The sequence below is a fragment of the Fistularia commersonii genome, chromosome 4 (assembly GCF_037954325.1).
Source record: "Fistularia commersonii isolate RoL2024-O1a breed Wild chromosome 4, RoL_Fcom_v1.0, whole genome shotgun sequence".
Lineage (NCBI taxonomy): Eukaryota > Metazoa > Chordata > Actinopteri > Syngnathiformes > Fistulariidae > Fistularia > Fistularia commersonii.
Window position 1 is genome coordinate 21,499,290 of NC_141287.1, and position 13,048 is coordinate 21,512,337.

The 13,048-nt window shown below is 49.0% G+C and overlaps 1 protein-coding gene across 1 annotated transcript in view; it reads left to right on the forward strand.

The window, feature by feature from the left end:
* Positions 1–9,557: 9,557 nt before the first annotated feature.
* erbb4b (erb-b2 receptor tyrosine kinase 4b) overlaps positions 9,558–13,048 on the forward strand; it is a 281,265-nt gene continuing 277,774 nt past the window's right edge. The window contains exon 1 of the mRNA XM_086145994.1: positions 9,558–9,947. Within this exon, the coding sequence (XP_086002120.1) occupies positions 9,869–9,947 (79 nt within the window). The 5' untranslated portion in view covers positions 9,558–9,868. The remainder of the gene's footprint in view (positions 9,948–13,048) is intronic.

The window sequence follows — 13,048 nt, forward strand, 5'->3', positions numbered from 1 at the left end:
TTTCAACAGATCGAGATTGCTTTTGTGATAATCGATATTCAATTTAAAAAAGCAACACAGGGAATCAAGTTACAGATAATTGTTTTCAATGTTTGAGGCCTATTGGACTCATTGTGCATTCAGGTATCGGTTGTCTGCGTTGAAGAGACTCGAGATGCATCCCTTCACCAACCATCTCTATTTATTCGTCTGTCTTCCTCTCTTCCTGCAAAACACAAGCAAACCAGCATTCATGTTCTCTCTCTGCCCCCCGCTGGCTATTTGCTGGAAACTACAGCAGTCTGTTCCCAGTTTTTAAAACAAATTTTTCATAAAAATAATAATGATGATAATAATCAATAATAATAATGATAATAATAATAATAATAATAATAATAATAATAATAATTAATTCTTCTTCTTCCTCTTCTTCTTCTTATTCTTCTTATTATTAATATTCTTATTATTGTGATGATCATGAGTGTTTCTTCCTGTGCTGGGCTCTGAAAAGAATAGAAGTAATAATAAATACATAGAACCTTTTGTCGTTGTATTACAATGTAAACAATGCATCCCAACTCAGGAAAACAAAAAAAAAATGCCTTGATCTATCTATCTATCTATCTATCTATCTATCTATCTATCTATCTATCTATCTATCTATCTATCTTTGAAAGCAGTGTTTCCACTAGTGTCCACCAGGTGTCAGCAGTGTACAGGAAACCTGCCTCTTGCTTCTCTCCTTTTTAATTCCTGGTTTGAATAAAGAATTATATCTCACCTCCAGCCCGATCAGGCCACTAATTACTTATTTAAAAATTAAAAAAGACTCTCCGTCTTGTCTTGGCCGTCTCTCCTTACATGATGGTCTTTTCAACTTTTGATCATTTTCTAATTTGCAACGTCAGTCGTCCAATTTACCACCTCCACAAGGGCGCTCATTAACAAGCTTCCTCACCGCTGAAGTACCATCTCCAGACCGTCTGCATGCAGGAGTGTGTGTGTGTGTGTGTGTGTGTGTGATGCAGATGTCGTAGTTACAAAGAGTAAAAGTTAGTGTAAGGAACTGCCACTTGTATCACTGTGATTATTTTTAACTCGAGCAGAAAAGAAAGAGTGATTTATTCTATAATTTTTGCTACCGGCTCAGATACGAGTGATAATAATGCTAAAAGTCTGGCGTCACAAATGAACTCCTGCTTTGTGGTTCCTTTCCCCATTTAAAAGAGAAAAAAAAAAGAGATTTGACCCGACCGATGTTGTCGATCTGTTTTATTTTACCTCTATCACGGCCGAGCATTTGTCAGCAAACCGCGGCTCTACGGTCGTCAACATTCCCCCCCTAATGGGACACAATTACACACTCAGTGGCTTCTTCGCCGACTTCTGATGGGACTCGTTCACTGAGGAAATGGCCACGTAATCATGTGTGCGTAATGGGCTAACGCCGCTCATTGCTCAGCGAGTCGGGCCGACGCCGTCGACTCTTCAGTCGCCGTACGAGTTGACGGGAGGAAGGGGAAACGCGCCGGCCGACACGTCGAGACCGAACGATTCCCATCGCTCCGGCGTCCCGGCAGCGGAATCCAGACAGGTAAATAAACATCATTATTATTACTATCATTATTCATCGGCAGCAACACCCATTTTACGCTTGTTGTAATTTCCGTGACACCGTTTTTGTCGTGACAAAGGGACAAATAACGGCGTCGTCGTGAGACCAAGACTTTTCATCATGCGGTCGCTGTCGGGCCGGATCCAGAGAGAAGTTCTGCTATGAATCGATGCTTTCAAAGAAGACGTCGGCTTTCCGTCCTTTCTGTAAAATATCTCGTCCTAACACGCGGTGTTAATACTGGCCGTCACGTCGGGGATCCGGAGAGAGATACACTCCAGGATCCGAGGACTTCAACACCTTCTCCCGTGGTTTTTGCACTTCATAATCATACGGCGTTATATTTGCGTAACTCGTGTCTGCATACTTTCATCGACAACCTTTTGTTTGGTCTCAAACCGAAACGTCGACCGGACGAAATTGTGGGCTCTTTCCAGTCTTCTTTTTCTCATGTTCCTGATTTTTGGCCGTGTTTTCGTAGCGCCGTCAACGCTTCCTTTCAGATCTGACGCGTTGGTTTGAGCGCGCTTGTGGCCCGCAACCTCGGGGGACTTCGCGCTTTGCTTGTTTTTTTTCCATTTGGGAAAAGAAGCAACCCCAAGGGGAGGCGTCTCCTGCACCTTCCATCGGTACGTTTCGAAGATTTTTAATTTATCTTAGTTTGAGGTCGGTAACTCGGGACCAGAGTTCACACGGTGGGGCGTTTGCTTCCACGCAACAGTTTCCCCGACAGCTTTTTTAATCTCCGAACCAACGTACGCAGTCACAGCGCCGCAGAAGAAAACACCCCGAAACACACCACGACCACCAGGGACGTAACAGTGTGTGTGTGTGTGTGCGGCCTGCAGTCACAGGCAGAGCCATGAAACGCTCTTCCACTAGATGGCAACAGGAAGCGGGTGAAGCTGTGGATCGACCTGCTGCGGCTCCAGCAGCAACTCAGTAGTGACGGATAAATATTTTCAAAGAACGGGAACCCAATCAGGACCTTCGAGTCCTGCAGAACATTCTGACCCCAAGCATGAGCAGTGGTCAGAAGAAGGTAAAAATGACAATACAATGAAATTATCAAATACATTTAATACATTTAATAAGCAATAGCCGTTGTTGGTCACAGCCACGCCACGCAAAAGTGCAATACAACCCGCTGTTCTCGCTCAAATCCAGATTAAAAAAAAAAAAATCCTTGCACCCCAAATCACACCCACAAAATTTCCAGCAACCCCGAAATCACAAAGAAAACAAGTATCTACTTAAACCCCCGACATTCGTGACTGGTTACAATACATTAATATTACCTGCCTGCAATATCATGGTAGAAGAAACGCTCGGCTCTGACGCAGGTAAAGAATACGGTTTTGTTTGATTTCACATTTATTTTCTGTTTTTGACATTTATTTGCGGGTGTGCTTTGTGTTTTTTTTTTTTTTTTTCCTATGTAAAAAATGGCTCAAAAAATGTGGTGAAACACGGATGTCGGGAATACAAGAGTTCGGCTTCTCGTTTGAAGGTCATAAAGAGAAGAAAAGCTTTCAGCGTCTCCTTCAGACATCTTTGTGTCGCCCCGTTCATTTCACCGGAATCTTAATATAGTTTGTAAAATTAAACACATTCTCCATTCCGTCGCCGATCTTTTTCAAGCCGATCTGCTGCCGTGAACCCAAAAGCGTGGATCTCCCTCAACGTTGTTGAAGTATTTCTGATGTTGACATGAAGACACGCAACTTTTCACCCGCTCCGTCGGACGTAGCCGATGAAGCGATCGCGTTCATGAAGTAGTTTAGTTTACATGGAGGCGATCGAATGTTCTTTCTGCTAAAAGAGTGACTTTATTCGCAAACCTGAAACACAATGTTTTCCTGCCGTTGGTTCTTTCATTTATTCTTTTACCATCCAACCGTTCATCATCTCATTCACGTATCGGCGCACTTTGGGGTCTCATTTTGGACCGTGTGATGAAGCCGGAGGAGGAACCCAACGCAAACATGGGGAGAACATGGAGACTCCATCGATCCCAGACTTGTATGCTCATTTAGTATATGACATAAAATGTGAATATGAGGTTTCATTTTTAAGCTAACCAAGCTGAGGTAACTTTGGAGCAGGCTTCTCGTCAGCGCTTCACCAAGGATCCCGTCAACCCGTCGCCTCAGCTGAGCCTTTGTCTGTGGACCTCGGTTCTTCTCTGAACCACCGTCTCCACGGCGGCCAGAGCTCGTATCCAAAAAGCATATATTTTTCTGAGCGTCGATGTCCGCTGGCGCCGAGCGTGGGCTTCCCGTGGAGACTGGCTGCTTGTCAACGCCGGCTCCCTTCTAACCTGTCAGCCGCTCCGTCGCCGTCTGCCGTACGGAGCCCATTGCCAGGGTTGTCACGCGTTCTGCAGAGAAGGTCACCTACCTTCTCGCTAGCACCCCTTCAGGACCCGCACCTCTCAAGGTCGTCCAGACCAAGCGGTTTGTTCCGCCTGACACGAAGACGGCGGTCGATCGAGGCTCGCTCGGAACCGTCCGAAGGTTTTGTCTTTTTCAAGGTGATCCGGCGTGAAGGTCGGAACGCGGGTTCGTACAATTTGACGGGAATGGGAGCGTGCACGGCGGACTCGCGGGGCTGCGAACCCCCGAAAAGCATCTTCATGAACCTCCATCTGCTCCAACTGTCTGTTTTATCACAGCATCCGGGCGCCACCTTTACAATCAGCTGTCAGGCCCCGGCGCCGCAGCTCTCCGGGACCCTTTTCATTTATCCAATGTAGGAGTCGGGCTTTTTCACCGGACGCGCAACGGCCGGCTTGAGCGCTCGACGGGAAAACGGCCCCGACCGCCATATTTAATCGCTATCAGCTGAGCCGCTGCGTTATTCATCACCTGTGGGGACGCAATAAAAGCAGGGATGGAAATGGCCAGCTGCATCTGCGAGTGTGTGTGTGTGTGTGTGTGTGCGTGTGTGTGTGTGTGTGTGTGAGCTGATGAATGCGTTATATCAGTGGAAACCATTTACCATTTCTGTCCCTGAATTTTAGAAACGCCCTTCAGTGACATCAGATGTGACAGTTAACATTATGGACACGAAGCGTCATCACTTCAGCGTTGCTTTCACTCATAATGATTATACCAATATGAATTACCATATCAATAATAATAATAAAAAACATTAATAATAAAATTAATAATATAACATTGGTAACATAATATTTTTTCCTCTTCTTCTGTTCCCTTCAGGGTTCATCACAGCGAATCCTCCATCTTCCATCGAACCCTGTTCTCTGCATCTTCTTCTCTCACCGAATACCTTCACGTCCTCTTTCGCTACATCTTTAAATTTTCTCTTTGGTTTTCCTCCAGGCCTCCTGCCGGGTTGTTCCAACCTCGGCATCCTTCTACCAATAAATTCCCCATCCCTCCTCCGTGGAAGTCCAGACTTGTTTCTCTGACGTTCTCTTCCAAACATCCAGCTGGCGCCGCCCCTCCGATGGACTCGTTCCCGATCCTCTCCGTCCCTGGACGTCTTCATCTCTGCCGCCGAGCCTCCTAAACCAGACCGCATCGCTGGTCAGGCCTCTGTCTTTTACACCTTTCCTTTCATTCTGGATGATTATAATAAGACGAGGTGTTATTATCGGGCGTCTTTCTCCGGAGCTCCGATCCCATCGGGTCGCAGCGGCTTCGACCTCGTTTCAAATGTCTGGCCGCGTCGTGATTGCAGGTGAGAAGCGGCGGAAGTCAGAGTACTTTTTAACATCTACTTTGAGTTTCAAACCCACGTTGTTGTTTTGGCCGTGTCCGTCTACGAGCACGTCCAGACGTATTGATCAGGCTCCCTTTCGCTGTTTAAAAGAAATTTTGAATACTCCGAGGTGTGGCGAAGGTCTTTCGGCTCCCCGGTCGCCTCCTTCATTCTTCTCAACCAAACATTTGGTTTTGACACAAACAAATGCCTCTGCCTTTCTGCTGCCTTGGCAACTAAAACACAGAAACAAATTCTGCTTTTTCCTTCCCTTTTTTTTTTTGAAAGATGGTTTTATCTTCTAATCCATTTGTGCACGTGGTTGATAGAAACCACTTATCCTGCATGCGGAGGCTGCAGCCCGGCCGAATAGACACGTATTAGGTGTTTGGATCGCAGGAGGAACCCGGAGAACCCGAAGGAACCCGGCTCAGATGGAGCTCACGCTGAAGGAAGGCCTGTGGGAATCCAACCGGGGACCTTCTTGCTGCGAGGAGGACGCGCTAATCCCTGCGACAAAGCACCGCTCTTTTCAAATAACAGGTCCAATTTTGTACGAGCTCTTCAAAATCAGAATGCTGACATTGATCTCTGCGCGACCCGAGGAGGAAAACACCTCCATATCAACATTTAAAACGGGGAAACCGTCATTATAGGAACACCGACACCGCGGGACGTGAAATCAGATCCGTTGCGAGCGCGGCGTGCGGGAAAGTGAAAGAGCGAAGGCGTCGTCGGAGCGTTGGGTCGCAGGTTTTGCACGGAAGACGTGACCAAAGCAGGAGGACGACGGGGAAGAAAGCTGGCGGGGGAGGCCGGGAGAAAACGACAGAAACATAACAGGGTGGATATTGACGGTATGATTAGGCTTTGCGGCCGATACCGGGACAAACACGCTGATTGGAGGGTTTTAAGAAAAACGAATACATTTTGAGTTTGTATTCAAAGGTCGCGCATGCGTTTGCGTGTGAGATCGATTCTTTAGATTCTTCGTTCGAGATGGAGATCTTCGAGATCCCCGCGTATTTTTTCAGCCCGTCTCTTCGTCACCATCTGCTGTAACTCAGGGCGGTTTTCTCTATTTATCCAGCTCTAAAAGAATAAATTGTGACCTTGGAAAAATGTCCTTTGTTAGCAATGTCTGAATATCAAATCATCAAGAAGAAATAGACCTGCGATCCAAAGAATTTCCTCCATTCCCGCGCCGTGCGGCGGCGGTTTATCCCGCCGCGGGTTTATCTCGGCGGCGTTGAGCCACGGGAGCGGGAGGAAGCCGGGCGGGGGGAGATTGCCTTCCCTCGCCTCGGCGCCGACGGAGCAAAACAATGTACGGCGTGATAAAAAATTGCTTCATAACTCTCACATTGTGCGTCTGCTATCATTACCGGGCACAATAGCCTCTGGAGGGCCGCGGCTTTTATTGGCGCGCCTCTTGCAGCGGCAAAGTCTCATCCATTAAACAAATCAGGGGGTTATGTATTACATTAGCAGTACAACAGGAAGCGGGACGACCACACGAAACCCCGGCTCATCCTGATCTCCTGGATTACATCCTCTAATTGACACCGCCGCTGTTATCCTGTCAGAAGGCGCCTCTTAAAATGTTATGCGTGATGAAAATACCCCTCGTCGCTAAAATTGCGTTTTTTTTTTTTTTTTTTTGTTATTAAAAAAATGATAAACGGCAGCCGCTCGGAGGGTGGAGGTGGTGGAGGTGGTGGTGGGGGGTTCAGAGCGGAGCCCCTCCTCCTCCCGCCGCCGCCGCCGCCGCCGCCACATCTCATTCTTCCATATTTCTTAATAAATCTGTGCTGTCAGTGATATTAAAAGCCCATTTCTGCTGAGGAATATTTAATAAAAGCCGCCGTGTGATGGGGAGCCAATGTCACGCGGAGAGTCAGGAAACGAGCCGGCGGCAGCTCGGATCGCTCGCCCCCCCGCCGCTCCTTTGACCCGCCAGGTGAGAAACCCTCCGCCTCCCACCGGCCGAGGGTCAACACTGCAAGCGGGGGTTCAAGAAATGCCCCTCACACTTCAATGCACTATTCATGGGTACTTTCCTCAAAGTGAAAGCGCCGCACATTCGGGTTTTCGCTCAAAGCGTCGCCGCCACGGAGACGCCAGCAGAAGAGCTGCGATCGACGTGAGAACTTGAGGTCGCCTTTGGAAGGAGCTCAGAGGAGCTCAGAGGAGCTCAGAGGAGATCAGAGTGGAGGTACGACACCCTCAAATCACCCTTCTGATGCTTCTCAGGTTTGGGATCTGCTGCGTTGCTCGCGTTCCATATTTCAACTTCAGGACGGCCGACCTTCTTTCTGGTTCCTTCAAGGAAGCCAATCATCTGCCTCCGTCCGTCCACAAACCTCCTCTCCGGTCCGTTCCGACACTCAGAGCTTCTTCCGTTCAAGTCCAAACCATCTCCGTGCGTGGCGTCCTTCTCCGCATCTCCGTCCTCAATGTCGTGACGAAACCACGGGCGGTCTCACCTCCTTCTCCCGCCCCTTCCCGCTCATCATCCGTACATCCTGCATTATTCAAATTGAAAAAGCGTGGAGGCGCGTGTCATCGGCCGACGTCCGTCCAGATGCGAGGACATATTGTGACTCCGGGCGGCGCTCACCTCGCTCCCAAAGTGCGTGAGTAAGCACAACTCGTCCCTCCGCCGCCGCAAAGTCACCGCTTTCAAAGCGGCGGTCCGGAGAGCACGACATTTATCCTTTTGACGTCTGCGTCGTTTAAGCGGCGCCTCGGGAGGGATGAGATATTACCCCGAAAAACAGGCTTTCTCTTAATCAGAATATTTCGCTGTGAAAATCCATCCGATTTGAACGGCGCCGTCATTTCGAAAGCGCGGGAAATGATCATTTTACAATCGTGAATTTTAAAGAAATAAATGGAGCCTAAACGGAATGCGGCGGCTCAGGATTCCACCGTGAGGCGTCTCCGTGTCCGGGTTCCTCCCGACGTCCAAGAACATGCAGGAGCTTCCCGGGTGTGTGAATGACAGGGTGAAAGGTTGTGTGAAAGCATGAATGTGATCAGACGTGTGAGTGAAAGCGGGAATACGTGATGTCTTTATTTGACATGTGAATGAACAAGTGAACGTTTTCATGACTCTATGATGATGAACGGCAGCAGGTCTTTAAATGACCTGTGAATGAAAGCGTGGAAACAATCAAGGGAACACTTGTAACTCCACGTCAATCACACTTCTGTCCATTTAGGAAGCAACACGGATTCATTTTGACTTGTTTTAAGGACGGCGGATCAGTTTTTCCACTTTCATTGGGAGTGAGACTCCAAACCCAGACCTCCGTGGATTCATACATTGGATTTCCATTCATCATTTTGCCGTGATTGTCTTGTCCGCACGTTCAATTACATAAAGATTAGTTGAGATGGGATGAGATGAGAACAACTTTATTAATCCCGTAGGAAATTGTTGTGCCAGAGTTTCAAGTAAAAAACATAACAGTAATAGATAATAGTAGAAAGGAGGAAGAATAAGAAATACAATGAAATATGAATTGTCTGAAGATTCCGTTGTATTTGTTGTAGTCATATTTCACTCATTCACATCTAGGATGTGTTATTTTAGCGTTCCCTTTATTTTTTGGAGCAGTGCATGTCTCTGAGTGAAAGGGTGAATATTGGTGGGTCTCCAGGAGGCCCTGCGATGGACTCCGGCACCCCGGCAACCCCGACTGCAGGATAAGCAGCGGCTGATGGATGGATGACAGAGTGAACGGTTGTGTGTCTTTACATGACGTGTGAATGGTTGTGCATGAGAGGGTGAAGGTCCTTCTCGGAGTGGATGGTCGCCTGTCTCCTCCAGGGTGAAGCCCGCCTCCCGCTCATCCTGAGCTCAGGAGAAGAAGCAAAGATGATGAATGGGTGAACAAATAAGATGGCGCACGGATAAAGCCTGTATCCACGACACTCCGAATCTTCCAGCGGAGAGGATGGAGGGACGGACGCCTTCACCCTGAATCCACCTCCTCCCTCCGCGGCGACAGGTGCTCAGGAGCCGGCGAGAACATTTGGACGGTGCCGGTGGAGAAGGAGGAGGAGGAGGAGGAGGAGGAGGAGGAGGAGGGGATGGAGGGCTGGTGCTGCGGCGTGATGGTCGGGCACCTGTTCCAATCACTGCATCTGGAGGAGGAGTTCAAGTGCTCGGAGGTGTGTCTGGAAAAAACACGAGTCCGGCGCAGCGCACTGTTTTCCACGGCGTGGGGGGGGAGTCATGGCACCAAACCGGCGTGTTTCTCTCTAGACCGGGGGAGGTTTTTTTTTACGCCGCGCACTTTGGACGCCGCTATCCGAGCGCTTCTCCGTGCACGTCCGAGACGAGGTTTCCCCCGCCGGCCGGAGTCGGGCAAACTTCGCCCGAGGCGCCGTGAAGTCCCTCCAAGTCCCGCGGCTTCCGCGCCGCCGAACCGGGAGGACTCAGCTGCAGCCGCCGCCGCCGCCGCCGCCGCCGGACATGTGAATCCGAAGGGGGATAACTTTTTTTTTTTCATTTTTTTTTTTTTGCCACCACGTACAACGATGAAACCCACGGCGGCCCCGCGGTGCTTCCACGTCCTGCTGACCTGCGTCCTGTTCGGCTGGAGCTCCGCGCAGTCAGGTGAGCGGCGGCCGCGGCGCGTAAAGAGCGCGCTTTTCTGCACCCAATATATATATATTTTAATTCTTGGCTCTTTCAACTTGAATATCGGAGGCTCTCAAAGTGACCCGCAGCCTCTCAGCCGCGTCACGTTCACGCACAAACACGCATTCGTAGAAGCGGGAGACAGACAGGGACACGCGTGGACAAAGGAAGCGTCACAGCGGCCGCACAAACGCACCGCCGCCGTCTCGTCTCAATCCGCGGCAGAAACTTCTTGAATCAGTCAAATTATTTTTTATTTTCATTTTGTTTTTGTATTTTTTTTTTTTTATTTTCTCTTCCTCGCCACGTCCTCGTGGATCAGGTGCGGCTGCATTCCGCCGGCAAAACTACTGCCAAGTTAGGAGTGTAGAGGATGAGGAGCAGTCGTTCGGTGCCAGGGATGAAGTCAAAGCGTGTGTGTGTGTGTGTGTGTGTGTGTGTGTGTGTGTGTGTGTGTGTGTGTGTGTGTGTGCGCCACACTTTCACAACCGGCGCTGCAGCGCGTCGGACTCGCACTGGCGGTGGCAGCAAAGTCTGCACAATGCAGGCGGCGACTCTTTACGCACCGTGTGTTTGTGTGTGTGTGTGTGTGTGTGTGGATGTGTCAGAGAAAGACAGATATGACTAAACCAGTCTGAGTAGCCCGACAAGCCTCGGGTTTATCCGAGTTCATGAGCTCGATCTTGTCTTCTTCTTCTTCTTCCTGTCGATCATTTCGCTTCGAAAAAAACAAATGTCGAAAGTGCGGCCGTTTTCTCGCCAGATCTTTTTTTTGGCCAAAATCGCGTTTTTAAAACGTGATCTCATTTCCTGCGCGCCCGTAAAAGGCCGATAATCTCCCCCCGCCTGTTTTGTTCCGGGTAGATGAGTGGAGATGCCGCTGGAAGCACCTGGGAAGGCTGTTATTCCCTCCTGTCCTTTCCAACACCTTCAAATATCAACACTGAACTTCAGTTAACCGTTAAAAAAAAGCCCAATCCGTGGATGTGTGTGTCCTCCCTCTGAATTTCACATGAATAAAATGGATTCAAGATATTTTATTTGATCAGAGCAAAGTAATTCTCCATGGAAAAAAGCCAAAGCTGTTCATCCCGACGAGCCGATGTGACCAAACCATGTGGGGAGAAAAAGAATAATTAAGATAAATAATGTATTAGAGGAAGAGGAGATGAGGCAAATATCTGTGCGTAAACACGGATTAATTTCTATCCTCGAGAAGGAGAGGAGGTGGAAGCAAAATGAATGTCTGTGCTGTGTGTGTGTGTGTGTGTGTGTGTGTGTGTGTGTGTTAGAGTGTATGTGTGTGGTTGGATTCGTTTTATTGCTCATGCAAGCATTAAGGCAGGCTTGGTGCTCATCGTAATAATTTTGGGAGCAGCAGACACCTGCCTCCCCCCTCCATCCAAACACTTTTCACATTATTACTTTTAATTTTATATTGAAATGCCCTTTAAGAAACCAAAAACAAAAAAAAGGGATGTTTCCAAGGAGGCTGAGAAGCAGAGCAGATCCACAGGTTCTGAACGCTGCAGGAGGGAAGGTTTTACCAGCGACCAGAGGAGCATCAGAGGAGCCACCGTCAGCAGGATAGGAGGGTCTCCACGCTACTAAGTGTGTGTGTGTGTGTGTGTGTGTGTGTGTGTGTGTGTGTGTGTGTGTGTGTGTGTGTGTGTGTGTGCGAGCTCCTAGATGGCCCCCGCGACGGGTCCTGCTCCTTCATCCGAGTGCTGCTAAGCGTCGGAGCCGTGAATTGCAATTCGCTGCCGATTTTGAACCATATGGACCCTTTTTTTTTTTTTCCAAGAGCTCATAAATATTCATGTTCGGACGGCGCCGGTTCTCATCGCCGCCGCTTCCGACCGCTAGCATGTGATTTTTTTTTTTTTTTTTTTTTACACGCTGGGTTGTTTATCTAATAAGTCACATGATTGAGGCGTTGGTCCGGTGGGAGCCCGCCGACCCCGAGGCCTCGCTTCGTCATATGAAAGCCGAATATCACCGAGCGTTTCCTGGATTTCGGCGGCGCCCCGTCAGGATTGGCTGAGGCGCCTCCGTGCACGCGGGCCGCTGGTTATCCTTCCGCTCCGTCACAAACTCCTCGTGCTGGAATCCTCCTCCCAGATCCTCACATTTCTAAGCCCCGCTTACAAATGTGTCGCCGGCATATTTTCTACCTTCTGTTGGAATACGTCGTACCTTCTGCAGCCGCTCCGCTTATTTCCAAGAATGGCGGCCCTTTGAGCCAATCGAATGTGTCCGGGGCGGCGGCGGGGGGTCCGACTCCGAAGGAAACTATGAGCGCACCCTTCGCCACGTTCCGAACCGCGTAATCTTTGGGGTTTTATTCTGTAAATCCATCTCCGGTCAGCGTTTCAGCGGGTTCTCGCCACCAGGAGAACCCGATGATGTGTCTTGTCATCGATTTGAATTATCGATGAGAAAACGGTTAGATTACAAGGAGATTAAGCAAATCTTTAATCGCAGCCCAGCGTTTCTTCCTCTGGTTTCTCGCTTTTATTTTGATAGGATTCATTTATTCCTTCGCATTCACTCAGTCACGCGACCCTTCGCTCATTCACTCGTCCGGGCAGTTGGGGTTTGAATAACGTGTCCGTTATGAATGCCTCCCGGGGGAATCGGTTCCGCGACGAAGCCATCCTGGATGAACCGGGAGCCGTCGGCCGCGGTGGAGAACGTCGGGTTCCGAAGACGATCGCCGGACCTCCTGCGCCACGAGCCTCCGCGAATTAGCGACAAATATGCAGGAAAAAAAAAAAAGATCCTCCCTGCGTTTTTATTCGTTTTTTTTTTTTTGTGTTTCCAGGTGAAACCGGCCCGACGCAGGGCAGAAAACACAAAAACGTGAATCGGACCCTCTGCCACATCCACACCGCGGCTCGGAAATCGGACAAACGTTCCCGTCGTGTCGGCCTTGTAGCTGCTGAACCCATTGTCTGTTATATTCTTTGCTTTTTAATCAGCTAAAATAATCCCTTAATATCTTTTAATTACCAGCGTGGGGACCGGGGTGGGGATTTGTATCCTATCCCTCCCAAATCCAGATTATCTGAGTTTTC